This window comes from Eubalaena glacialis, chromosome 14 (genome assembly GCF_028564815.1).
Source record: "Eubalaena glacialis isolate mEubGla1 chromosome 14, mEubGla1.1.hap2.+ XY, whole genome shotgun sequence".
NCBI lineage: Eukaryota > Metazoa > Chordata > Mammalia > Artiodactyla > Balaenidae > Eubalaena > Eubalaena glacialis.
This window is the reverse complement of record NC_083729.1, coordinates 83,336,927-83,363,474: the sequence shown is the minus strand read 5'-3', so window position 1 is coordinate 83,363,474 and position 26,548 is coordinate 83,336,927. Positions and strand designations below refer to the sequence as shown.

Below are 26,548 nucleotides of genomic sequence, written 5' to 3'. Positions count from 1 at the left end.
GTTTTTTTTAATCTCTTGAGGAGGAAATGGAGATGCACTTTGAGGCTCGGCCCTCCTGCAGACATACAGAAATAATCAGCCTATCACGTCATCCTCCGCTAGACTTCTTCCAGCTGAGCCAAAGCAGAGGGGTTTGAGCTGCGGTTAAAGTGCTTACATCTCATTAGCATTTGTCGGAGGCTGGGGCATTTTAGAACAGCGTGTTCTTGCTCTGCATCTAGTATTTTGTCTAATGGTGCCTCATGCGGGAGCTGTAAGAGCCATCTCTCCGTCTTCTCCGTGGCTGACACAGTGACACACCTCGAAGGTCACGGGCCGGGGTTCTTCATTTCAGCCAGCTCGGGCCGTGGGGCCTGGGGGCTGACAAGTTATCTAGAGATTTACTGCGGGGAGGGGGAGGTATTGTACTAAGAAAATGCAGTGCATGCCAGGTTAATGGGAGAAGTGATTATTTGTCCTACCAAAAGCGGTACCTGTACTAGATTCTTTGAAATGATGCACTGAAAATTGGAAAGCGGGATTTGTGCAGATGCAGTCTTTCTGCGACGTTAGAGGATCACATCATCACCCTAGTGGGAGAGCTCACTTCTGGTGCTTGGGGTGGAGGGGGGCACCGCATCCGGCGAAGGAGCTCCGCTGGCACCCTTTCCACAGCTGTGTTGACATCAAAGCATGTTAGGCACTAGCTATGCAAATGCCCGTGTTGCCTTGGTGATAAATAGAAAGTGAATTTGGTCTTTGGGCAGCATTGCAGCAGCGTGTCTGACACCTGAGGACGGCAGTGGATATGGAGCCTGCACTGGAATCTGAGCTGAGATGTCCTTTGACTGTGGTTCTTGGTCTTAAAGTGGAGAGAGACCAGGTCTTCTTAGCAAGTCGCCACATTGAGTCATCACACATGGGCCCTGTTCCTCTCTGACCTCTGTGTCACGCGCTTGTCACTTAAAATAACGTTTAGATTGATGGGTTATGAATGGGTAGAGGTGGTCTTCCATCCATCACCGGGGCCGCTCTGTCCCTTGCCTCACTCTGTCACCTGTGATGATGGCAGCTCTCAGCACTGTTCTGGAAGATGCTGTGACCGCCCCTGGGGGAGCAGATGCCATCCAGACAGACAGACACTCCATCCTCACTTGCCCAAACTGGAGCAGAGGTTCTCTCTTTGTCAGAGCCCTTCCTGGTCTCAGAGTCCAGAATTCAGTCTCCTATAACGTGTTCCCACTTAAAAATGTATCTACCTTAAAAAAAAAAAAAAAAAAGTTTAGGATGTCTTAGGCATTCAGTGTTGAAATTCTATAAGAAACAAGTTTTTGAACAAGTTTTAAAAAATTGCTCAGAGTCTCAGAGTTCTGTGGATATACCTTGCTTTTTGGTTTGTCTCCTAGAGTTTGGTATTGAGCTCTTTTGGTAAGACAGTGAAAAATCATGTCCTTGTTACCCCGACTGCCAGGAAACTCTTCCCTTAACTGTGGTTCTGTTGCAGCAAATCTCAGCCCTAGTTCCCAGGGTAAGTCTCTCTTTCTTAATATTTGTGATCTTCCTCAACCTTTATTTTTATGGCACTGTGCGCATCTGTGTGGTTTTGACGGTAAGCCCCCTTGAGTAATGCTGAGTGTACCTGTGGGTTGTACGTACTGAGTCACTTGGCCCAGCGAGGTTTGACCCTGCCTGTGGAGCCCGGATTGGGGAGTGTGTGTTCTGCACTGAGCTGGAGTTGAGCTGAGCTGTCGGGGTTACTTGGTGGTTCCTGATCCGCAAGCTCCGTCTGTGAAAGGGCAGGAGAGCCACGCTGGCTCGGGGATCGTGAAGACTGAAAAGGCGTGTGCCAGGTTGTTCCATTTATCAGTGACAGCGGGCGATCCTTCTCATCCCCAAGCTCAGGCTCACAAAGTGCGAAGGTCTGCTGTGTCTTGTGTACTTTCCGGAGGCTGGGCTCCTCCCCATCTGCAGGAGAGTGAAGCGGGATCAGAGCGGCCCACTGCGGGTATGTTGTGGTCAACCTGGCCAGTTCCCTGGGGCAGCCTGGGCTCCAGGCCTCTTTTGCATGCGGCACACCTGCTTCCCTGGTTTGGCTGTGATTGTTTTGGCATTAAAATGTAATTAAATTCCCTGATACTTGATTGGTGGCCTCGAGTGCAACCTGAGGCGGTCCCGGTGCTAAAACCATGGTGGTCGCCCGCGCTGTGTCCAGTCCCTGAGCGTCCTCTCCTGTCCCACCCCACGCGGAGGCCCAGCTCCTCGACATACGGGCTGCTCCCCGGTCATGACAAGTCAGCCTGGACCCTGCTCCCCACTCCAGGGCAGACCCTCGGTACAGCCTACCCCCATGTGCCACCCAGGTGAGTCTGTGGCCTCTGGTGTGGACGTGCAGGGAACTGTTTGGGATTCCCTGCTGAATGCGCTTAACACTGTCTCCAAGGTCATATTTCACATCTTCAAAGAAAACCTAAGTCTGTCCAGGGAAACTCAGAGCTCCTGAATCCATCGCTTACCTTTATGGGACGATTCTTGGATGGAACAGTCCCGGAATTTGACACTGCTTTTCATTCTGGCTTATTGTGAAAAACCAAATACTATATTTTACCATAAAATACGATTTTTACCAAGCCGTGTGCTCCTTCTTGCGTGCAGGGCCCTGCCTCTCCTCCTGTAATTCCCTCTCCTTTCCTCCCAGTAACTCTTCTTTCTCTGACTCAGCATGGGGCTTGGCTCTGTGCCTTCCTGCCCTGGCTCTCCTGGCCCCGCTGCCCGCCTCTCTGGCCGATGCTTCTTTCTCTGTCATTGTCTTTACCTCTGTATTACCCTTGTCACAAGATCATGTTCATTCGCATAGCTCTGTCCCTCCGCAGAGTGTAAGCTCCATAAAGAAGATGCTGTCATGTTGCTCTTTGGACGAGAAGGACCCTCTGCATCTTGACTGCGTTTTGGTGTAGGCTTCAGGTTTCACTGGCATGTGTGGATGTGTTTCCGTCTGCGAGGTGGGAACTTGCACTTGCCTGCCTCTGGCTCCTGAGACAGGGCCGCTTTCTCTCGGGCTGTTCTCACTGATGGTGGCGCCGTGGGCGTGCTGTACGGTGGGCTGCGCCGTGCTCTCCTGCATGCGGTGCTGGTGACTCAGGAATGCCCACGAGACTTAACTGGGTGCAGACAGGCTACGACGTCGAGCGTTGCCTGTGATGCCAGAGCCCCTGAGCCAGAGAGGAGCATGGGCTGTCAGGATGGCCATAAAAGTCAATTACCCCAAATAATCCGCTTCTTGAGCCAGACCATGGAGATGAAAATCCCAGTTGGATGGGATCCTGCACTTTGTATATGTGTGTGTGTAAGGCATAAATCGTTTGCACCTAGGAGCGTATTTAGTTTTTTAGTTCTTTCCTGCCAAATGAATCATTGTCACATATCTTTCTAAAGTGTTTTTATGATTTAGACTAAAACAGCATCACGCAACTATGAGCTAAGAAGTTTTGTTTTTCACTTAAAAGGTGAAGGACCAGGAACGATGGTTAAGCGTGAGCGGGTGTATTAGTTTGCTAGGGCGGCCAGAGCACAGGACCACCGACAGGGGGCCTTAAACAGCAGAGATGTATTTCTTCACAGTCCTGGAGGCCAGAAGCCTAAGATCTCATGCTGGCTGGGCCGACCACGCCTGCCCCACGTTAGCACCGTCAGGCCCAGACCGTGTGCTCGGTGACTCCCGTAAGGAGGCTGATCAGTACGGCTGCAGGTGTCAGAGGGCAGCACGTCTGCCCTGGCGCCAGCTGCCAATCCTCCAGCTCTTTGTGAGGTGTGGGCCATCCACGCTGTGCCAGCAGCAGCTTCGGCGGGCTCTGCCAGCTGTCAAGGGCTTTCTGGGCTGGCAGGGCTCTTGGAATCAGTAGTAATGGCTTCCTCCATGGAATGTCGTCCAAAAGCAATCATTCGCTGGTTTAACGGCGTGTGCCGTGTTGTCACGCGTGCTGTCGAGGGGCCAGGTGTCCCTGTATCCTCGCTAACCCAGATGTTGCAGCATCTTCTCATTTGTCAGGGATTGGGTGTTCCTTTTAACAGATCTTTCCTGCCTTCCCCTGCCACCCTGGCATGTCTTTGCATACCCCCCCCCGCCATATTATTTTCATGTGACACGAAAGCAACAGTCTAAAAAACTCCGGAAAACTTCTCTCATCCTACACCTGCTGTCCGCAAGGGTGCATGGAAGGTTTCTCCTCTCAGACACTGCCAGTTCTGGAATATAAGATTGGCTAAGTGTCAACAGTTGGGGTCTGTCCCTACTGTGTGACCCAGTCCCCTCGTGGCGTCATTTTGACTCCATTCTCCGGTCCTACTGAGGCCAGCGGCGACAACTGTTTGGCTTGAGATCTCCCACCTTGAGGTGATGATTTAGCTCAGCCCTGCATACACTTTCTTCATTTTAGTAAGTCGTGGTTTTATTTTGAATAAGCCTCTTTCAACCTGTTAATATTAGTCTCAACTAAAATTAACCTTCCCCTAAATTATTCTCACCCAGAAGAAGCAAAGTAATTTTGAAAGTTAAATCAAAACAAAGCAATCTTGTGTGTCAAGCAGATAAAAATCGCAGACTGTGGTTACGGAGCGCCTCTACAGGAATCGCTTACATAAAGCTGATTTCCTCCAGTCTGGTTCCTGGTTCTGGAAGGAGCAAGGGAAGTGCTCCGGCCTTATCACAATTCCATCCCGTACAACGAGCCCCAGAGGGCTGTGTAAACAGTGGCGAAGAGGGAGCTCTGCTTGCAGCTGGCGTCTGTGAACAGCGATTGTGTCTGGGAAGGGGGCGCCTGTCCTCAGCCTGCCCCGTGGCCGGTGGTCCCGTGGATGTGTGTTGGAAAGCACCCCCGAGCCCTCCGGAGTGAGAAGGGGGTTGGTGGAGCGCTCCAGACAGAGCAGGGAGCTGGCCTGGGGTGTGGATTTCAGACCTGAACAGGGAAACTGGTCACAGCTCCTGACACGGAGGCAGATGTGCTCTGTTACCAGCTTTGGCTGCTCTGAGTTTACACCCTGCACTTACCCGTGAAATGGATTAGAGCTCGGAAGGTGGAAGACCCAAGGACCTCTGAGACCTTGAAATACCCTGGCCGTTTCCTTTGGAACAGTTTCTCAGCTTGTCATGATCCTATGGTGGGCCCCAGCAAACAGGGCTTTTCTATTTTTCATCGCTCTTTGCCTGCCACTCCGGGGTACTGGAGGGGCCAGTGGTTGACGCCGCCTGTGTCGGTGACCATGGCCGCAGCACAGGACCAACAGCGCTTACCCAGCGGAGCTGCCCACCGACAGCCAGAGACACGGTGGCACATCAGTGCTCCACTTCATTTAGCTTCTTAGGGCAAATTACCCTGAATCACTGATTTCTCAAGTAAATGACAGCCACCCGAGACTCACCCTTGAGGGAGTCTGAAACATATTTGAATGTTGGTAACTTGGGCAGTAAGGTGGTTACCTCGCATCCACCAAGTTCTTTCTTTCCTCCCTTCCATCTGCTTTACCTGCGCCTCTCTTCATGGGACCCCCCGACTCCGGGACTTGGGAGTGGCTTTTCTCCAGCACTTGTGCAGAGCCGGTGGGGATACTCGTTTTCCAATGGTTGCTACGTTTCCTGATCAAGGCAGCTCTGGCCAGCGATGGCGTCACCTGTGGAAAGAATGTGTGGTTTTTAGAAGGGGAAACAGTGCATCTATTTGACAGACCTGGGACAGTTACTGTCTGCTAAGATTTCCACTACAGATGCAAGAAGAAAGTGTCCTCACACTTTCTGTGTGTCTGATTGTGGCAGCCCAGATTGAATGGGGGAATACAGGGAAAAATTGCAACTCACAAATAACCTTGTGAACGGTAAAAGCCTCCTTTATTCCAAAGAAGAATTTACAAGAGTTTACAATTAAAAAAAAAAGGGGAGGGGGAAACAGATTCAGGGATTCTCTTTGAGTTTTCCAAACATCCTTTTGGTTGCTTTAAAGAAAACCATCATTCAGTGTGCCTGCTGTTTATGCAGTGATGTCTCAGGGAAGAAGTGGCCCTTTAAGAGGCACCTTCATAGCTGTTCAGATGGGATTGTTTGTTCCCTTAAATATGGGTTCCCCCGCCAGCCCCCGAAATAAGTCGGGGCTGGAAAGTAAGGAGCTTTCCTTTTGTTGTTTCAGGTCTTTCTGAATAATCACCAAGCAGCCGAAGGTCACCCCCAAATGGTTATCTTACGACTGTTACGCCACATCATCCGTCTGGTGTGGAGGATGCAGTGACAGCGGGTTCCTCACGGAGCCGGGATGTGCAGACATTTTGCTCATTCAGACCGACAAGCCCAGCGCCTCGGTGTCTCGGTGCCCTTGCTGTGCAGCCCGAGGTCCCTTGCCGGAGGGGGCGGGCGGGGAGCCTGCCGGTGTGGCCCCGGAGAACACCGAGCTGCACGTGGACCTGACCTTGTCTTTCATCATCACCACGCGGCCGAATTTCTAACAGAAGCTCGTTGTGAATGTAAATGAGGGAGGATTGTCTTTTTAAACAATGTACAAATCATGGTTCTTTGGAGCAGGATTTTATGCAAGAATGGTGTTTACATGCCGTGTGTTTTTTTTTTTGTTCCCACCTTCTTTGATAAGAACAGGTTTTTCAAAAAGGAAACGGAAACTTTTTAACCAACTCGTGAGTGATTTTTGTACTAAAATTTTAAGAACCTTTTGCCTACTCTCAGAGGATTGTGTAAACTCTGCAGTGGAAACTGAGCCAGCTGATTTATAAAGCTGCCTTAGTTTATTTTTAGAGGTCACCATACAGCATTTTTAAACAGGAGAGGTATGATGCGGCCCCTCCCTTCCCTGCCATTGCCTCTTGGACCTTTTTTTTTTTTTTTTTTAAGTCATTATTATTAATACCAAAAAAGTTCTTATGAAATGGAACTGGTAAAAGGGGTAGAGGGGTCTCTTGTCAGCCTGTATTGACATGCCACTCCCATTTTGTAAATATCTACTTACCTCCTTAAATTCAGTTGCATCTGTGGCAAAATTTCAGACTCTTTGTTTCTCCTTACGTCCTTTGGTGACGCTCCTCCAGCCTGTCGGGACCCTGAGGCACACATTTGGTCCAGTGTATTTTCATGGTAAAAAGTATAATTGGGTCCGAACATGAGTTAGTATCTGCCTGTATCAGACACAGGTCTGTTGGTCTGTTGGTAGCTTACTCACTGGGAGGTGCTCGATGTTGGTTTTCGTTTGGTTTTGATGGGCTTGTCGTTTAGAAGTGTTCTGAAGAGGTAATGGCAGTCATAACACAAGGGATGCACTGTTGGCCTTTCTGGATGCAGGCCTTCCCATATCGCAGGATGGACTCTCAGCCTAAGGCCCCCAGGTGGTTAACATGCCCACGTGCAGCCGAGTTCCCGTCGAGGTATCCAAGCTCGAACCCTTGTGGGAACTGGCGCCGGCTATGGGCGGGACTTGAGACAGCTGTTTCCTGGGCATCCTGGCTTTTTGTCCAACTCAGAGTTCATCTGGCTTTTGATGGCTAACACTTGGTTCCCACTCTTTGAAATATAGACTTAATTCTGCTCTCGGCAGTTCCATAAAAAACCCCGTTGGACACAAGTCTGAAATGGTCCCTTGGCCTTCTGACAGATGTGTCACTTGTTCCACTTCTCTTGGGACGGCTGGATTTTGTCAGGCCCCCTTCATGCAGCCACTTCTGTTGGGGATGCCCTTCCTCCGCGCCTGCCATGATTATGGCAGAGAATGGAAGCCCACGAGTTGGTCAGTCTTTTCAAAGGCAGTTAAACTACTGGGGAGACCCAAGAAAGACAGATGAGGGAGCATTGAAAGAGGGGAGGTGGAGATCATTCTGTGAACCCCATCACTCTTACAGTTTTAGAAACCTCAGATCATTGAACAGCTTTTTTAAAAAGATACGTGATTTTTCAGATGAGTCAACAGTGCCAACAACAACTATCGTATTTGCTTTTGGCCCATCGAGAACCAGTGTTTTCACGTTATCAGTTGGAAAAATTGATTCATTTTTGTATCTTCATAATTTTATATAAGTATATATATATATATATATGTTGCATATACACTTTTTCCTTAGGTAGAGATATTTGACTCCAAATATTTTTCCTTCTAAAAGTTTTCTTTTCCCCAGATATCTTCTTGGGGTCTTGAATCGTTTTAAAGCTGTGTTGAGTCTCAGCTTGTGTCCTTGACATGTCTTGAACCCCTCTGCAGGGTCCTCAAGTCCACGCGGTTGTTAAGGTGGTTGGTGGAATTGCAGCCGTGGGCCTGCTGGACACACACACCAAAGACGTATTTGGTTCTGGGCCGCTCCCCTCCCAGGATCTCCATAGTCTATACGGGCCAGTCTCTCGGACTGGAGCACTTTATTCTGTTCCTTCAGCCCTGGTGCCCGGGGGCTGAGTGCTCGCTCGCCCACGTGCAAGTTTACCTCGGGCTCGGCGGCCTCCAGGCCCCCGGGCTGGCCGTGGAAGCAGCTGGTGAGGAAATTAGAGATTCTATGAATTGTAGAAGTATTAAGAGGATGTTGCCCCAGGACTTAAGAGAGGTGATTGGACGTCTCTGTACTGTACGTATCTGTTTATCAAGATGCCTCCCTGCAGAAAGTATACCCACTGTGGGTGTACCTTTGACTTCTTATATTTCCTTTGACTTTTTATAGAGAAAAAATAACTCGATCCCTTTTTGGAAACTGAATGCGGGTTTTGTGCCTTGACCACCTCGTCTCACGTGAGGTTTGTAGAAAGTGTCCTGTGACTTTTCACAGAAATGCAATAAACACACACGAAATTAACTTCATGAGTGAATCTGCAAATTACCTGGACTCCTGTTTATGAAGAATTTTTTTTTTTCTTGGTTGTGGAGAAACCAGGTGAAAATTTCTTCCGAGTTAAAAAAAAAAAACAAAAAATGTACACAGTAGACGACAGCTTTCTCCTGTTTCCCCTTCTTAATATTGTATATATTTTGACTATTTATTAGATTAGGAAGTCATATTTTACTTATCAACTGAGCCAAACGTCTGTGTGCAATTATTATGTTTCCTTTACCTTTCTTGTAAAATTTTGTACAGCATAAATGAGTAAAAAAAAAAAAAAAAAAAATCACTGTTTTTACTAAACTTTTTCAGAATTGAGGATTGTAAATATTGTAGATTCTTTTTCTGTGTAATGTGTCCTACTGTTTCATAATGCTGTAACTTGTAGAGATGTTGTATATTTATTTCCAGCTTATTTAATGTCTTAAATTCTGAAAAGTGTTGACCTCCCTGACCCCTACCCCCTGCTGTCCTGTTAATTGCTTTAACTCTGAGGTGGCGACTGGTTAGCTCACTGCAGGCCACGTGGTCTCCCCCGGGGTGGCTCTCCAGCTTTGGTTCCTGGGATTTCTAGTCAAATGGGTTTAGATTCGTAGAGTTTGCTGTCCTCACGTTGAAGTTTGTGTTTAGACACCAATGAGAGACCATAAACCTAGCAGGCTGTCAACTTCTACTCTAGAGCTTTCCAGTGACTTTCTCTTGTTCCCCAACGGCTAGCTTCTCATGGAAGCAAATGCTGTTAACTCCAGGCCGTATTTTAAAGCCAAAATATATACGTGTGTGTGTGTGCGCACGCAAAAAGTTCGTTCGGGTTTTTCCATTACATCTTATGGAAAAACCCGAACGAACTTCTTTTGGGCCAACCCAATATGTGTTATGGGCAGTTGGGAAGGATTTTTTCCATTGAAAATTTATCCCTGACAATACCATGTTCAGAGAAATGGAAACGTCTTCTTCCGGAGGTGCTGTCGTGAGATTGTTGAGGGCAGGGGCCAGGCAGGATGAAGGCGCAGTGGGACCAGTGGCCCCTGCTTCCAGAGCGACTTCAGGACCTCCTCCCACCACTAACCCCTCACTGACAACTGATGAGTAGTTGAGTTCCCGCCACCCGCTCTGTGGCTTCCTGTGCTTTGAGGTGCGGACTAAACCGTGTGTCTTCAGGAACTAATTGTACAGCCCCTGCCCTGAACCATTCGGTCCCTGCGTTTGATCCACATGCTTCTTCAGGGTGACACTTTCCTTCTGCTTCTCCAAAGCCTTCGAGAGAGGTTGGGGGCCCCACTGGACTGGCTGTGAAGAAGTGGAAGCTTGAAAGAGACTTCCTAGCGGTTCTGTGTCGATGGCTCTGTCATCCCTGCTGATTTAGCCTGGTGCCTGCGTGTGTCCACCCCGCACACGCGTGTGTGCAGGAATGTGACCGCGCGTGTCGCTAAATCAGCTGGGGTAACTCCTGTCCTGCTCCAAACAGCATTGTGTGCAAGAAGCAGCCTCAAGCTCCCGGCTAAGTAACTTGACTACTTTTATTTGGGAATTTCAGACTTTAGAAGCTCTCTTACGTTTTATGTCCAGGTTCTGTGACCACTAGTTACTGTATCAGAACTCATCAGGTACTCATTTATAAATAGCACTGATCTGTCTGTATACTGATTCATCACTAACTTGTTTCCTAGGACCCAGCGTATGTAGCATATGTATTGCAATTTCCCTGGCTTACTTGTGTTTTGCACTGATGAATTTTGACAGGGTAATTGCCACTTTACTTGTGCAATACTGCTGTAAATAACTGCAGATTTTTTTTTTTAAAGAAACTCAATCTTTTATGTTCTTAATGAATTTTATATAAATAAAACTTTCAACTAGTTTTGGTGAGCTGTTTGATTTGTTTCACGAAATGGTGGAGAAACAGCTGAAATCATATGGATATATACACGCCCACACTCTGCCCTTATCAGTCATACAACGTATTCCGGACACGCAGATTTCGTGAATTCTCGCTTGAAGTCAATTCTGTGTAGTATACTTAAAAGCAAACCACTCTTTAAAGTTTTGAAGTGGCTGGGGAGAGCGACTGCAAAGTTTTCTGCCCACGTAGTCAGGTATGACTCAGCACCTGGGGGTGGGGGGTGGTATTAGGTGACAGATCTGAACTGTATTGATTAGTGATTATAGCAGATACCCTGCCATCTCACCCCGTCTCATAGTTTGAAGAAAACTCAAAAGGATGGAAGTCTGGTTTGACTCTAATAGAAAGCTGTTCTATAGCACCTGCTCGAAGCCACGAATCAACAGGTGCCTGGACCCGTGTGTGTGTGTGTGAGAGAGAGAGAGAGAAATCACTGCCATCTTATAAGGGTCCATGGAGTCTGGGGAGACCTGTGCTACGTGGTAGGTGAGAACTGGTTTAGGAATGGCAGAGAGAAATGAAAGGCTGATTTGGGGATATAGGTTATAAAATCCTAAATAAATTACATAATTTGCCACTTTTGCTCTGAAATAAGTGCTGGGAAAGTTAAAGCCTGGGTGAGCTTTGTTTTAAACTGGTAATAGATTAATGCTTTTCATTTTAATTAGGCAAGCAATACATGTGTGTATATATACATTTATTTCAAATCAAGTGGTTGTTCTGGCTCATGTTCCTCATCTTGCTTCCTCAGCAAGGCAGGAGTTCGGATTTTTCCAGCCCATTTTCTCTGCTCTGTGTGTGTGTGTGTGTGTGTGTTTACTTATTCAGCAGTTTTGCTTTTCTGTAAACGCTGTACAGTCAGTATGTGGTTCTGACTTAGCGGTAGGTCATAGGTTTTTCCGTAGTGACTCCATTCTAACCACTGCACACAGGAGTAAAAGCTCCTTGCCTGGTGTCCTGCTATGGCTTTTCTGCATCTTCAGCGCTGCCTGGTCCATTCTTCGCCAGCCTGCAGGAGAGGTGCTGGGTGATGGTTCAGGGTGGTGGGATTAGCTGCTTCAACAGACTCACAGGTGCTGCCAAACTGGCTGTTCTGCTTCACACGACCACCCGCTGACATCTGCCAAGCGTCGCAAGACGATACCAGCCTGGAGGGGGAAGAGGGGTGCTGTTGTCTGAATTCAAATTTTCCACTTCCAAAGAGGATGATCTTTTCAGACATTGTTGGCATCTGCTTTTTTTTCTAAAGGCCTTTGCTTGTTTTCAGTTGGGTTTTTTATTTTTCCTATTGATAATTAGCTCTTTGTATATTCTGGGTAAAAATCTCATATCTTGGAAATATGTTTCCTCCAGTCTGTTATCTTTTTTTCTCAACATTTTATTATGGAGATTTTCAAACATACAGAAAAGTTGCAAGGATGTACAGAGAACACCCATATACCCACCACTTAGATTCTACTTTTCACCTTTTACTCTTACTTCCTTGATTCTGTATCTATCCATCCATTCTTGCATCTTACCTTGTGACGCATTTCAAAGGAAATCGTAGTCATCAGCAACCTTATCCCTAAATACTTCAACACGTATATCATTTAGAGTTCATTAATTTTTTATAAATTTTTTCTGAGATAAAATTTACAGGTAATACAACAACTCTTAAGTATGCATTTGCTAAGTTTTGACCAAGGATGCAGATGTCACCCAAACCCCTATCAAGATAAGGAGCATGACCGTCACTCCTGAAAGTTCTGTCATGCTCCCTCTCGGGCGTCACAAGTCCCTCCCCTCTTGCCTCCAGGGGTGACCTCAGTTCTGATTTGACTTTTTCCACCATAAATTAGTTTTTAGGAGAGTTTGAATGGGCTCATGCAGTATGTGGTCTTTTGTGTCTGATTTCTTTTTTGCTCAGCATAATGTTACAATCATCAGTAATTTCCTTCTTCTTGCGAGTAGTATTCTACTGTATGAACAGACCACACTTTCTCTGTTGTCTTATTAATGAACACCTGAGCTCTTATAGTTTGGGCTAGGATGAATAAACCTATGAATATTCTTGAACACATCTTTTTTTGTGAACGTAGATTTTATTCCACTGCATGTCTTCGAACTGCTGTGATGTATTTCATGTAGTTCTCACCACTTTAGAAGTCAGATTTATTCATCTTACTTAGGTTTCTGTATTTTGTATTTTAAGAGCCCTTCCCTAGGCCAAAGTTTTAAATATATTTTGTGATATATTCTTCATGTAACGCTACAGTTTGTTTTCGTCTTTAACCCACCTGGATTTTTTTTTCTTTAATGCCATAATGTGAATCTAACTTTATTTTTTTCCCCCATAGACAGCCAGGACTGTCCTCTTTTCTTCACGTGAAATGGCTCTTTGACATCTACCAAATTCTCCTATTACGTGGTTCTGTTTCTCAACTCTTCTTTTTTCCAGTGATCTTTTTGTTTTCATCTACATGATGCTAATTATTATGGTGTTGTAATATGTTTTGAATTTCTCGTCTTTATTTTTCAAGACTGTCCTGGCCATTCCACGTTTTGTCTTTCACGTGCAGTTTGGAATTAGTTTAAGCATCTTGAAAAGTTCGGTGGGTGTCTTAATTTGGGATTGCAATGACCATGTTCATTTAGGGAGCGTTGCCATTTTCCCAAGATGTTTTCCAAGGCAGTCAGCTCGTATTTTCTTCTATTAGGCTTCTTTTTGATGCTGTTAGCGCGCTTGACTTTTCTTCCCACACATCCTGCACATTTCTTGTGAGCTTTTCTCTAGGGGGAGGGCTGGGGATCAGCCAGCATCCAGCCCACCCCCTCCCCCCTTTCTTATTGCCACCACAGTTGCTCGTTGTGTGCCTGGCCCCCACCGTTGCCTTCCACCTTTGAAACTACCCTTGCCCCCAGGACAGCCGACGGCAGCCGTGGCCTAAGCCGTGGCCCAATCCAGCACTCTTCCCCAGCACTTTGAACCTGGAGCAAGCGAGGCAAGAAGGGGCTGATGGGAGTGCAGCATCCTTGTAGCCGGGTAGACAGGGGGGCACATGTGTGTTCCCTGGCCGTGGTGCCTGCTGCTGGCGTGCCTGTGCCTGGTCTCCACGCTTCCTGTTTGTTCCTTGAGCGCAGGGCCCCTCCCATAAGTTCTCTCTGTGCTAAGTCAGATGCTGTTGCTAACAGCCCGAAGCGCTGACTCATTCCTACCTGTCAGGAAAGACTGAGTCAGGGGTTGTTAGGAGTCCCCCTGTAAACAGTACGAATTCAGAAGGTGTGAGGTGATAGATGGATGGTTAAAATTCCCCTTTGGGCGAGACCAGAGTGGGGCTGTGAGAAGAAGGGAAATGACAAGGCAAAAGGATGCTCTCTCATCGTCTCTCACTTCTACCACTGGGCCTCCTTTGCCTGAAACCTCTCTTTCCTGAGGCAAGCCCTAAGTCCTTAGGAGAATTTAGTACCAAGAAGAAGATACAGTAGAAGGCCCTTGTTTCTGGCGTGTTATCCCGTATATGACATGCATTTCCAAAAGGGACTCGAGAAGGGGAAATTATACTAGCTGCTCAGCTTTGTCTCCTTAAAGCAGATTCTGGGAGACTTAGCTCTATAGTAACCCCTCAATCTACTGACTAAACAAGATCAAACTTGGGGAACCATTCTCACAATACACCCTAAAGAAGGTGCCATGTTCCATTGTAGGCTTTCTGGCCCGGAAGGACATCAGAGAGCTTATACCACCTCATTACATTTTTAGTCCTCTAGGTGGTCATTTGCCTGAACAATATATTCAATCCAAGTATGTGTATTAAGATCCTGCCATCTCCCAGGTGCAGATAAAAATATAAACGTGCTTAAAACTCAGACATGCTCAGGGTCTCAAGGCCAGTAAGCGGAAAGACCACAGTAGAGTTCTGTACTGGAATCCCAGAGGGAGCTGTTTCCAGAGCTTGGAGAGTGAGAGACCTGCAGCTCCCCTGGGTGTCTCGCCCAACCCCCATCCAGCTCCCAGAGCCCCGCACCCTAACCCCCATCACCTATTGTGACAACTAACCATTGGGCACTTGGTATGTGTGAGGTCCTGTTCACAGCACCCCCATCATCTCAGAACAAACAAACGGCCCTTTAAAGAAACCGCCGTTATGACCCCAGGTGCCGAGATAGGGAAACTGAGTCACGGGGCATTTAGTCTGCTTGCCCAGGGTCACCGAGCTCGTGGGTGGCAGAGCTGGGGTGTGAAGTCGGGCAGTGTGGCTCTGTCAGCGCACACAGGTCTACCTGCTCCTCCGTCCCCCTCTCAGGTCCCAGCGGAGCAGGTGCGGGAGGCTGAGGCCAGGCAGGGTCTGCCTTGGAGGGGATGCCCATGAGGCTGCCGGCCTCAGAAGAGTTCCGGGCATTCTGGGGACTCATGTCATTGTGGCCTGGTCCAAATCCACCTTGTAGGGGAGGGAGGGGGTGGGCACCCCAGACCCCAGGCTTTGCTTGCCTCTCTGGCCACCAGGGCATTTCAGCTTTACCAATGGCTCACTTCCCTGCAGGCCCAGGTCCTGCATTTCTTGCCTCAGACCTCCTGCAACTCTTGGTGACCTTGCCTGAGGGCCTGCTGTTGACGTGTGGGTTGTCCCAAGAGTGCTGGGTATGGCCTGAGCCTGCTGACTGCTGCCAATTGCCCTGTAAGGCGTGGCCTCGGTCTGGGGGAAGCTGTGGCCCCCTCATTCTTTGCCCGCTGTCCCACTCATGCCACCACCGGGGAGGAGCAGCTCCCAGACATTTGTTCACATGTAAGGCCATGTTAGTGGCGGCATCCTGGTGCCAGGGTGATGGAGCAAAGGGGTCACAGAACCCCCAAGGGTGGTCTCTCCACTAGAACGTAGAGTGAGTGAGGTAGGTCCGGGACAGCCTGGTGTGTATCCATTGGGAGCAGGATCCACTCTCCCGCATTCGCCCTGGAACCTTTGCCCCCAGACCTGGAGCAGGAAGATGTCCCCAGAGCTTCCCTGGCCCGCAGCATCCTGCCACGCGATGCCTCTGCTCAAACTCTGCAGTGCCCAAAGCCCCTGCACGGTCAGCTCTCTTCTACCTCTTACATCTCACTGGCCTGCTCACTGTTTCATTTGTTTTTCTGCTCATTGTTTGTTTTTCTAAGACTTTTTTTTTTTTTTGATGTGGACCATTTTTAAAGTCTTTATTGAATTTATTACAATATTGCTTCTGTTTTACGTTTTGATTTTTTGGCTGCGAGGCATGTGGGATCTTAACTCCCCAACCAGGGACCGAACCCGCACCCCCTGCATTGGAAGGCGAAGTCCTAACCACTGGACCACCAGGGAAGTCCCCTCTTCTCTCTTTAAAAAAAAAAAAAAAAATACGTATGGAGGTACAAATACGCACAGTCAAGTGCACAGTTTTCTCGACAAGCTTTGACTCATGTCTATAGCTGAGGATTCATCTCCTCGATGAGGATGCAGAATCTGACCAATTTAAAGGGACAGCAGTTCAGTCCTGCTGCCCAAGGCCCAAGCTCACTCCTGCCCTGTCCTCTTGCTCCGGGGCCCCTGGGCCGGGAGCCATCTCTGCAGAGGCATGAGAAGAGGCTGGGGTTCTGGCTGGGGTCCCCCAAGGGCATTCAGCGGCCTCTTAAGGCCCCTCTAACAGGAAAGGAGAACCTGTGGCTCTGTCAGTAACTCTTCCCCCGTTATTCAGCCGTGACCTTCATGTCAATATGTGTCATTTATTTGTGCTGAGAAGCCTGACACAGAAAGCCCTGGATGTGGAAGATCTGGCTTTTTTTTTTTTTCTATACATTTATTTATTTACTTATTTATTTTTGGCTGCGTTGGGTCTTCCTTGCTGTGCCCAGGCTTTCTCTAGCTGGGGAGAGCCGGGGCTACTCTTCGCCGTGTGTGGCCTCTAGGCACGCGGGCTCAGTAGTTGTGACGCACGAGCTTAGTTGCTCCGTGGCATGTGGGATCTTCCCAGACTAGGGATCGAACCCGTGTCCCCTGCATTGGCAGGCGGATTCTTAACCACTGCGCCACCAGGGAAGTCCCCTGGCTCACTTTCTTCAAAAGTAAATCCTTTCTGTTACCTTGACATCTGGACCATTGGAAGAGGAGAGCCAGGCACCAAAGCTTTCTCAGTCATTGGATAGCATTCTGAAAAGCTATCTGGGGAACAAGCATTTTTCCTTCTTCTGTCAGCATCTAGGAAATCTCTATCCCATTTAAGTGTAGGTGAAAGGATTTTATTGTCTTTAACTCAAATAGTCTGGAAAAATCTTGCCTTCATTCCTTCACGTATTCATTTGACCAACAAGTGTTTATTGAATGTCTATTATGTACCGGACACGATTGATTCCAAGTGCTCAGGACTCAGCAGGAACCAGGCTGCTGAGACCCCTGCCCTCCTGGGGTTTACATTCAGTGGGGCTGAGGGGCGTAAGACAAACAGGTGAATAAGATGAGCAGACAGTGAAAGGTGCAGGAAATAAACAAGGCCAAGTGTAGGGGAGCAGGTCTGGTGATGCAGCGGGTCTCGTGGTGCAGAGGGTCTGGTGGTGCAGCTAAAGCAAGGAAGGCCTTTCCTCTGAGCCCTCAGGATGAGCCAGGAGCAGCCAGCCAAGAGCTGGGAGAAGAGACCAGACAGAGGGACCAGAGCCGCGGAAAGGAGGCCGGGACCAAGCACCGTAGGGAACAGTTGGGGGCTGGGCTGCAGGGCCAAGCGGGCCACATCCTTTAAATTCACAGGGCAGTGGAGGCCTTTTGTTACAGAGCCAACATAATCCAATCTGAATTATTTGAGAAAGATTCCTCTGCATTCCAGACTAAGGGAGATTGAAGAGACATGATGGCTGACTGTGATGTGTGATCAGGGATTTTCCTTTTGCCATAAAGGACACGATTGGGACAAATGGTAAAATCTGCATCAAATATGTAGGTTAGATAATAGTATTGCATCAAGGTTAATATCCTGATTTTGACCATTGAACCACAGTCGTTTAAGAGAATGCCCTTATTCTTAGGAGACACACACTGAAGTATTCAAGGGTGAGGGGCGTTGCCTGTCTGCAGTTTACTCTTAAACATTCAGAGGAACATATCAGAGGCATACATGTGGGTTATATCTTGGGGGCGTGGGAGAAGGATGAAGCAAATGTGGCAAAATGTCAACATTTGGGGAATCTGGGTGGGGACTCTAAGGAAATTGTTTATACTATTTTGCAACCTTTTTGTAAGTCCAAATAAATTTTTATTTTATGTCAAAATAAAAAGTGAAAAATTTAAGACCCCTCTGGCTGCACCTGGATGGTGGTAGTGAACAGAAGTGTAGGCGCAGGGGACGGTCAGGGGTCCTCCCAGGAGGCCTGGGACCTGGTCCTGGACCTGAATGGAGGGAGAGATGCTCGAGGCGAGAGGAGACAGGTCCTCCCAATGAGGAGAGAGAGAGGACAGGATCCTAACTGCGGACTTTGGCCAGAGCGATGGGTGAGAAGAGAAACTGGATGGAGGAGGAATAGGCTGGGGAGGGCTCGTGGACAGTTCTGTTCGTTTGAGCTGCCAGCTCAGCTCAGGGCTGATCCAGAAACAGTGTTATCAGCTCGTTTTAAAGGGAAAATGTTGGGTTTTGGGAAAGAAATCCCAGCCAGTTGGACGGTAAACCATTGGCTGCTTGAAGAAAGGCTACAGCGTAAATATTTAGGCACTTACTTTAATGAAACACTTTTTTGCAAAACACAAAGGGAGGACATGGGGTCTTTAATCATGAGAGATGGAGGACGATCCATGCCACCCTTACGACCCATACGGAGCATCTACTGAATACGGGCCGGATGCTGCATGGGAAGCGGGGTGGGGAGTCCTCAACCTTGGAGGACATTAGACTCCCCCAGGGGGTTTTTACAAAATACCCACCTCTTCAAAACTCCAGTGGGATTCCAGTGCAGTATTTTTTTTTAAAGCTCCCTATCCGTGGTCGAGCGTGGCAGGGTTTGGGAGCTTACTCAGGACTCCTTTAGGTGACTTCAGAAACCCTGGGGCCGGCAGCGGCATCAACGGGTGAGTGCATCACCCGGGGAGAATGCTCTGAAGGACACCACTGAGGAACGTGCTTTCTGTTTGTTTCAGTTTCTCTTGTAGTTGCAAAATGTTCAATCCTCATTTCTGTCTCCCTCTGCCAGTTTGCCCTGGCACAGACATCCACGTGTCCTGCCAAATTCAGGGTGAGTGGGAGGACAGAGTGGGCAGGAGGGCCCAGGGCCAAGGCCACGGCCTGTTGTAGGTGAGGCCGCCCTAGTCTGTGTGCCTGGGGAGAGCCCCATCCATCATCAGGTAGGACAGAGCCTCCTAGTGACAAAGCCAAAGGGCTCAGCGAGGTCAGAGACGTGGGAAGGGGCCGCCGACTGGGATCCGCAGGGGCAGAGGTGGGATGGAATCAGCGTGCAGAGCAGGTAACGAACGAAGGTGTGAATGGCAGTGAGCTTGACCCCAGCTCTCTGCAGCTCGGTGGGCGTGGCATGTGAGGGCATCTTGGAATTGTGCGGAAGTATCATGGTCCCATGAGAAGCAAAGGCAGGAGGACACACAGCATGCCCTGAGAGCGTGCGCTTAGGTATGAGGTCTGAGTACTTAGAGGGGAAACATGGCCACCTGTGCTGGGGAAGACATCGCAGCCCACGTTGCCCCCAGTTGGAATAGGGGCTCTTCAAAGAGATGTCAGCTTGGACTTACTCAGTGCTGTGCAAGGATGCTGTGTCAGCTGTCCCAGAAACTGCCCTGGGTGAGCCTCCACGGGCTCAGCCTTGGCCCCTCCAAGTCCCTCCCTGGGCTCCGCTCCTGATCCCCAGGGGCTTCAGGCCTGACTCAGGCTCCCAGTCACCGAGCTCTGGGGCCGGCCTTCTGTTGGCTTGCAGGTAAATGCCCTCGTCCCCGCCAGGGGATTTTAATAACTACATTGCAATTGTGTCTCTCTGGCCTTTGAACTGTAAGAGTCAAGGCAGACCCCTGGTCCAGCATGGTCCCTGGCACCTGGTGCGCACTCAACACGTGACCGTGGGATGGGCAGGTGGCGATTAAATGTCCGATTAGGATTCCTGGCAAATCCTCTTTTCTGAAAGCCCGAGTTTGTTCTTGGCCGCAGAGCACAATTTACACTTTTTGCCGCTTAAAAAACGAGTAGTGAGAACCCTGGGCTGATTCAGATTACAAACTTCTTTCTTAAGAGGCAAGTCCAGCCTTTGGCCAAATGGTTCTCCTTTTAGGGCCCCTTTTTGCTTCGTGGTCGTCCCTTCCTCCTTCCACACCCCACCTGCTCAGGCTCCGGGGCCACTAGGTTCCTCTAAACCCCTTCCTTTAAAAGCTGCTGCCAGAGCCATGGTGCTGGCAGGGTTCTGACAAATCACGTCCCCTGGAGGACAAATGACTGATAATGGCTTGATGAAGGTAGCCTCTTGCAACTCTGGTGACACGTGCATTTTGGAAAATTAAGTTGCTGTCTAAACTCAGTGGCTATAGTATGAAACAGAAGTCTTCATTGGTCCTAAGAAAATGACACTTTGATTGAACTAAATCCCAACAGTCTGGGCTGTTTCCTGGACTACCCTAGGCTCACTCCGGCATCACAGGCTTGCTGTCCTCTCTTCCTAAAGTGCTCAGATATGCACAGGGTTGGCTTTTTTAGGTTTCTGCTCAAATGTCACCTGCCTGGCCTTCCCTGCCACCCCATTCAATCCCACCTTCAGTTTCATCCTCTGGACAGTAAGGCTTTGCACACACTCTCGGAGCCCCAGCTTGAGTGTGTGTTAGGACTTGGGGCGCTGGAGCTTGGAGGGGCCGTGGGACAAGAGGGAGGGACCTGGGTCCTCACCCCTGGGGGTCTGGTGATTGGCAAGGCCTGGGCTGTCTGCTCTGTGAGAACTAGGGGTGTGGGGACCCCATCCCTTGCTTCCCCAGCATCACACATAGTAGGTGTGGAATGACGTAGTTCTCACTTTAGCCAAAGAGTGTGGCAACCTGGGCACCCTGACACGTTAAGAGAGCACTCAGCTGGGTGGAAAGAGGAGAGGCTCCCCATCTCCCTCCAGACCCCTGATAGCCTGCCTTTGTGGGACCCGGTCATGTGTGGGCTTTTATTATGCATAGATGGGGAACATCAAGGCAGAAGTTTCTTAAAACTTCCTTCCAGAAGAAATTGGGCTTAAAATACTTGCCCAGCAGATGGCCAGGGCCGCCCTGGAACACTGCATCTCTTATCTGACAGCTGTCCGCGAAGAGGCCGCTGGGAGCTGTTCTCAGAGCATCAGAGACTGGGCTTTGGGCCATCCTCACGGGTCACGGCCCTCTTGCCTCCATTTGGGTCCAAGCCATGGGACTGACCTGCCTGGTGGGGCTCTGAATGTCTAGACAGACAGACAGGCTGAGATGAGAGAGGACACACTTGCCCCCCGTGGCTGAAACCTGGTATGGGGCCAGCATGGTCAAGTATACATGGATCAGGGGAGGGGGATGGGAGGGCTGGGCCCAGAGGTCAAGTCTACACCGGGATCTGAAACAGTGGGAAGGAGCCCTGTTTGGATTAACACACACATTCCTGGGCGGCAAATCCCCTTTTCTAAAAGCATAAACACCTGGGAAGGCAGACATTAAATCTGAAGGACTTTGGCCTCCGTGAGTTGTGTATGTCAACTTGTATCAGTAATACCACCCTGACTTAAAAATAATCCCCAAGGCAAGAACAAAACACCTTCACTGTTATAAAACTGGACTAATGTTACATTTTTTTTCCCCTGAAATTACTTTTCAGAGTTCATAAGTATACCTACCTTATGAGGAGGAAGGAAACAGCATTCATAGGACAGAGTACAACATTTTTTTGGATTATTTATGCTCTTTTTAGGGTCTGATTCTGAACCCTTTGGAGAAGTGAAAGACTATATAAAGTAAGTTGGATGGTTTCTTTCCAAGAAACATCAAATGAAACTCCAGTTTCAGAGAGACAATTCTTCACCAGTGTTCCCAAGTGCCAAGAACCTTCTGTTTCATGTTTTCTGTGACTGAACGTTATTTGCCTTAAGCGTGCCATGATTTTCAGTTGAAAATATCTGCAGAGGAAGCAAACCTGGCCGGTGAGTGTCAGAGGCTTCATTCCCCATGACTGAGAAGGATCAAATGCTGATCCAGAGGAGAGCTGTGGGTACTACTCAGCACAGAGTCAAGTTCTCAGCGGTCCAGCTTTGAAACTGACAAGATATTGACCTGTGCTGATCAATCAGACAGCCTGGAGCCCCTACGCTGCCTCTTCCGGGCTGCCTTTTCCCCACCCTAGGCCCGCTCTGTGAGTTAGTTCTCATTAAAGCTAGCAGATGACTCAGAGCTCCACAGAGGGCCAGCCTCTCTCCCCGCACGGCTGTGCCCCAAGTCTGCAGAACCCGTGCGGGTCCAGACCCAGCCTGTGGCCAGCCGAGGAAGGGAAACCTCCTCAATCGCATCATCCTCTCAGTGAACCACATTCTGAAGACACACCACCCTCTCCTTCTCTGACGTTATCATGTCTGATGCTGGGGGCTGCTCTGGACATTTGTCTCTGTCATGTTTCATATGTATGCGTGTATTTGTGCCAACTGCACATCTGTGACCGTTGGTAGCAGCGTCTCTTGTTGAGTTTGAATACAGTGATCAAAGGCTGTGCCTAAGAAAATAATAACCAACAGCACAAAGCAACATTTATGCCAAAAGAATGTCCCTGTGTGCATGCATGCGTGTGCGTGTGTGTGTGTGTGTGTGTGTGTGTGTAAACATGCCAGTATGGTGGAGGTTGGGAGGGACACTCTGATATTTATTGGTCACCTCATTGCACCTGAAATTTTCATGTACTTTCTTCTTTAATGCCCATGTCAGTTTCCAAAGGTAACAATTATCACCGCCCAGACACATGTGTGTATTAGATTTCTAGAGCTGCTGTAACAAATTACCACAAACTTGGTGGCTTAAAGCAACAGAAATTTACTCATTCACAGTTCTAAAGGCCAGAAATCCAAAATCAAGGCGTCGGCAAGGCTGTGCTCCCTCCGAAAGCTCTAGGGGAGAATCCTTCCTTGCTGCTTCTGGCTTCTGGTACCATAAGCTAGGCACCTCTCGGCTCATGGCTGCCTCACTCCTACCTCTACCTCCATTGTCACATGGCCTTCCCCTCTGTGTGTCTTGTGTCTCCTTTCTGTCTCTTGTCATGGGATTTAGGGCCCTCCCAAGCAATCCAGGACTGTCTCATCTCAAGATCCTTGACTTAATTACATCTGCAAAGACCCTTTTCCCAAATAAGGTCACATTTATAGGTGCCGGGGATTAGGACATGAACCTGTCTTTGGGGGGCTACAATTCAACCCACTCCATGGGGTGATATTTAACACTTATTGGCACTTAATTTGCCCCAGGCACTGTTTGGTGCTTTATCTGAATTATCTCGTTTAGTCTTCACAGTGACTTGAGGAGACAGGTACAAATTATTGTCCTCATTTTTACAAGTGGAGATACCAAAGTACCGAGAGGGGAAATAAGTCTCCGGGGTCATGCATCTGGAAAGTGGCAGAAGCTGGGCAGTGGTGCTGCAGATCCTGCTGGGAACCCCACAGCCCGGCCTGGCTCTCAGAGCTCATGCATGGCTGCGCCTCCCTCCTGGTCAGGGCTTTCTGTCCTCATCCTTGGTGACATCTGCATCCTATCAGATGGACCGTGCAGCACCTTAACCCACCCTCCTCTGGCAGCCTCTCCCTGGGCTCCTCAGGGACCCTTTCCTTCAGTCAAACCTGGACCACCTCATCCTTCCCATCCTCAAATCTGGATTCCAGACACAGGTCGTCATCCTCCCATGCCTGCCACTCAAGTTCCCCCACTGCCCCATTCCTTCCATTTCAATGCACTGAGCCCCACCCCTGCCCCAGGCCACCCCGCTGGCCTCTCTTCCCTTCCCATCCAACCTCTGCTCCAACGTGGATTCCCTCAGCAACTCAGCCTTTCTCTTGTAGGTTACAGCCCCTTGGCAAAATACCAGCCCTAAATGAACCCTCCCATCTGCCTTCTTCTTGCCTGCAGCAGAGCTGTTGGGGGATAATCACACAATCGGGTTGGCTGCTTTGCTCTAAATTCAGGATCTCAGTCTGGGCACATCCAGCAGTACCGCCAGGCAACCCCCCAGTTCTCTCCGCGGTCCGCTGTCCCACTCCTACACGAAGACGATGCTCTCACACCTCCTCCTCCACCCCTGCACTCTCCCTCCAGTTCCAAACTCTCATCTTCCCAGCACCAAACTCACCACCCCACCCAGATAGGCACCTCTTCTGCTTCTTCCTTCCTAGACGGATGGAGAAAAGTCTCTCCACCTGTGCTCTGGATTCACCCCTCCAGCTACTCAAGAATTTCGCTCCCTCGGTGGTGTCCTCTCCGCCTTTCACACGGGTCTCCTCCTTTCTCAGACATGCCCCCCTAGTCCTCCTACAGCCAACTCCTCCCCTTGACAGCCACCTCCTGATTCCTCGATTCTCTTTCCAAGTCCAATTTGTCCAGAGTTTGATGCACACACATGGTCCCTACTTTCTCAACCCATGCACCCCAGACCCCACTGCAGCCTGGCTCTGTTCCCAATGCTCTCCTGACACCACTCAGTCAGGGTCACCCATGACCCCCATCTGGCTGGGTCCAGCCCCACTCTGGGACTTCATCTAAGTCCTTTGTCTGCTCCTTCCTTCTGGAAACACCCTGCTCTCCCAGTTCCCACGCTGAACACTCTCCCAGTTTTCCTCCTTCACTGGCCAGTCCTTCATGGGGTCCTCCTTTTTCTGACCCCTAAATATTGGTCTTCCTTAGACCCCCTTGGGCCCTCTCTCTTCACTTTCCACACTCACTTCCCAGGTGATCCCGTGCAGTGCCCTGTATTTAAATACCATTCTTATGCCAATGGTCCCAAGTCTGTATCCCCCACCTGGACTTCTCCTTGGAGCTTCCTTCAGATTTGCAGATTCCACTGCCCACTGCCATCTCCACTAGATCTCAGACATGGCAGAATTAGCACATCCAGAGCAGACGCAGTTTTCCCCCTCCAGACCTGCCCCATCCTTTCCCTGGACTTTCCCATCTCAGTCAATGGCACCCCCTCCCCAGGTTTTATAACCTCTCTTTCTCCGTCTCCCTTCTTACCGACTCGCTCTCTAAAATATGTCTTGAATCCACCCTTAACACAGCCTGGAAGACACAGCTCTGCCTCCCCAGCCTCAGCTCAGAACACTCTCCAGAGACACTACTCTTCTTTCTGTTTCTACTTCCCTTCCCCACCCAAGCTCTTTCCCACTTAAAGGTCTTGCACACACCATTTTTCTTACCTGGAATATTCTCTCCTGTTCTTCATCTAAGTGTTAGTTTCCAGGGTTGCCCATTGGAAGTGACTGTCGCTAACCACCCCATGTAAAGTAGGTCCCTCTGGACTTCTTCATTTCTGCCCCTCAGCTATTTTCTTCATCAACATCACGACTTCAAATTGTTTTCTTATTTGTGTTGTGACTATTGTGGTTGACTTTCTCACTTGAATAGAAGATGCAGGGGAGGCCAGGGGATTGCTCACAATACATCTTCAGGACATGGAACAGTGCCTGACCCGTTACAGATGCTGAGTGAAGGATTGAATGATTGAAGGAAGAAAACCGGGGTTCTAACCACATCTGTCTGATTTCAGAGCTTTGCTTTCTTCTCACATTCCGCATGGTAGTCAGAGAGGGCTTCCTGGAGGAAGGGAGGTGGATCCAGAAGGATGAGACCCCCATCCTTTGTCCCCTGCCTTCTGATCACACCAGGTCCCATACTGCTCAGCCCCAATCATGACGAAATGGCTTTGAGTCCGAGCTGAACTTGTCTCTCCCGTACATCTAGCCTGTGAAAGAAAGAAATTGGATACCAGCTCTTCTAAGACTGCTGCCAGCACCTTCTTTTCCAGGCACAAGTGTTTTCGAACACTTCTATCCTCCAACTTCCTCCCACCTGCAGCTACCTCCAGGGTTACCCCAGCATCTGGTCCATTCTTCAGCATCCTCTAGGTCCTGCTTAGCCTTCAAGGTCCAGCCCCAAACCTCCTCCTGGAACTCTTACCCAACCCTTCCTGAGGACCCTTAGTTCCTCAGGCATGTCCCTGCTGTCTCCTGTCTCAGGACTTTGCTTTTCTCCCAGGGACTGGCTCTGTCTTGCTAGTTTCTCAGGACTGCAGTAACAACCAAACCCCAGCACACACTGGCTTAACACTGACTGGTGGGCATTAACAGGCAAAGGGATGGGGTTTCATACTGCAAGTCCACCATGATTTGGTGAGAGGCTCTGCTCCCCATCTTCCTCATTCAAGGACACAAGCTGATGAGCCTCTACCCTCTGGAGTGTTGCCAGGCATTATGGTGGGAGGAAGGGAATGCGGCATCAGCTCTCCCCAAGCATCCACCCAGAAGTGCTCCGTGTCACTTCTGCTCCCATATTACAGGCCAGAGCCATCACAGGGCCACACCTAACCCGGGAGGTGAGGAGAGGTGGAGAGAACAAAGTGTGATCCTATGAAGTGCTCAGTAGCAGAAGCAATGGACACAGTAGTGAATAACCCTCATGGCCACCACCCCAAATCAACTGGGAGTTCCCAAAGGCTAGGGGCTGGGTGTCGTGCTATCTCTTCCTAACCTAAAACTTGGGGCAAGTTCTGAATGAGCAAGTGCCCCATCTCTAGACCTAGCAAACTCTCCCTTTCCCCTAAAACGGGTTCTGGTGCATGGGATCATTTGGCTGAAGCCATCAAGACAGCTTCTGGTAGAATTTTGGGTAA

General features: G+C 49.1%; 1 protein-coding gene and 1 non-coding gene across 7 annotated transcripts in view; both read left to right on the top strand.

Moving 5' to 3' along the window:
* The window catches only part of BCL2L11 (BCL2 like 11), a 41,711-nt gene extending 35,107 nt beyond the window's left edge, over positions 1–6,604 (top strand). For 4 of the 6 annotated variants that reach the window (XM_061210487.1, XM_061210486.1, XM_061210483.1 and 1 more), the window contains one exon: positions 6,153–6,604. In XM_061210487.1, the coding sequence (XP_061066470.1) occupies positions 6,153–6,251 (99 nt within the window). In that variant the 3' untranslated portion in view covers positions 6,252–6,604. The remainder of the gene's footprint in view (positions 1–6,152) is intronic. The other 2 variants (XR_009703700.1, XM_061210485.1) reach the window with 2 other exon arrangements.
* Positions 5,681–5,811, top strand: LOC133074880 (small nucleolar RNA SNORA31). Its single transcript, XR_009697281.1, has one exon. It is a non-coding gene; the product is annotated as a small nucleolar RNA SNORA31 (small nucleolar RNA).
* Positions 6,605–26,548: the final 19,944 nt, after the last annotated feature.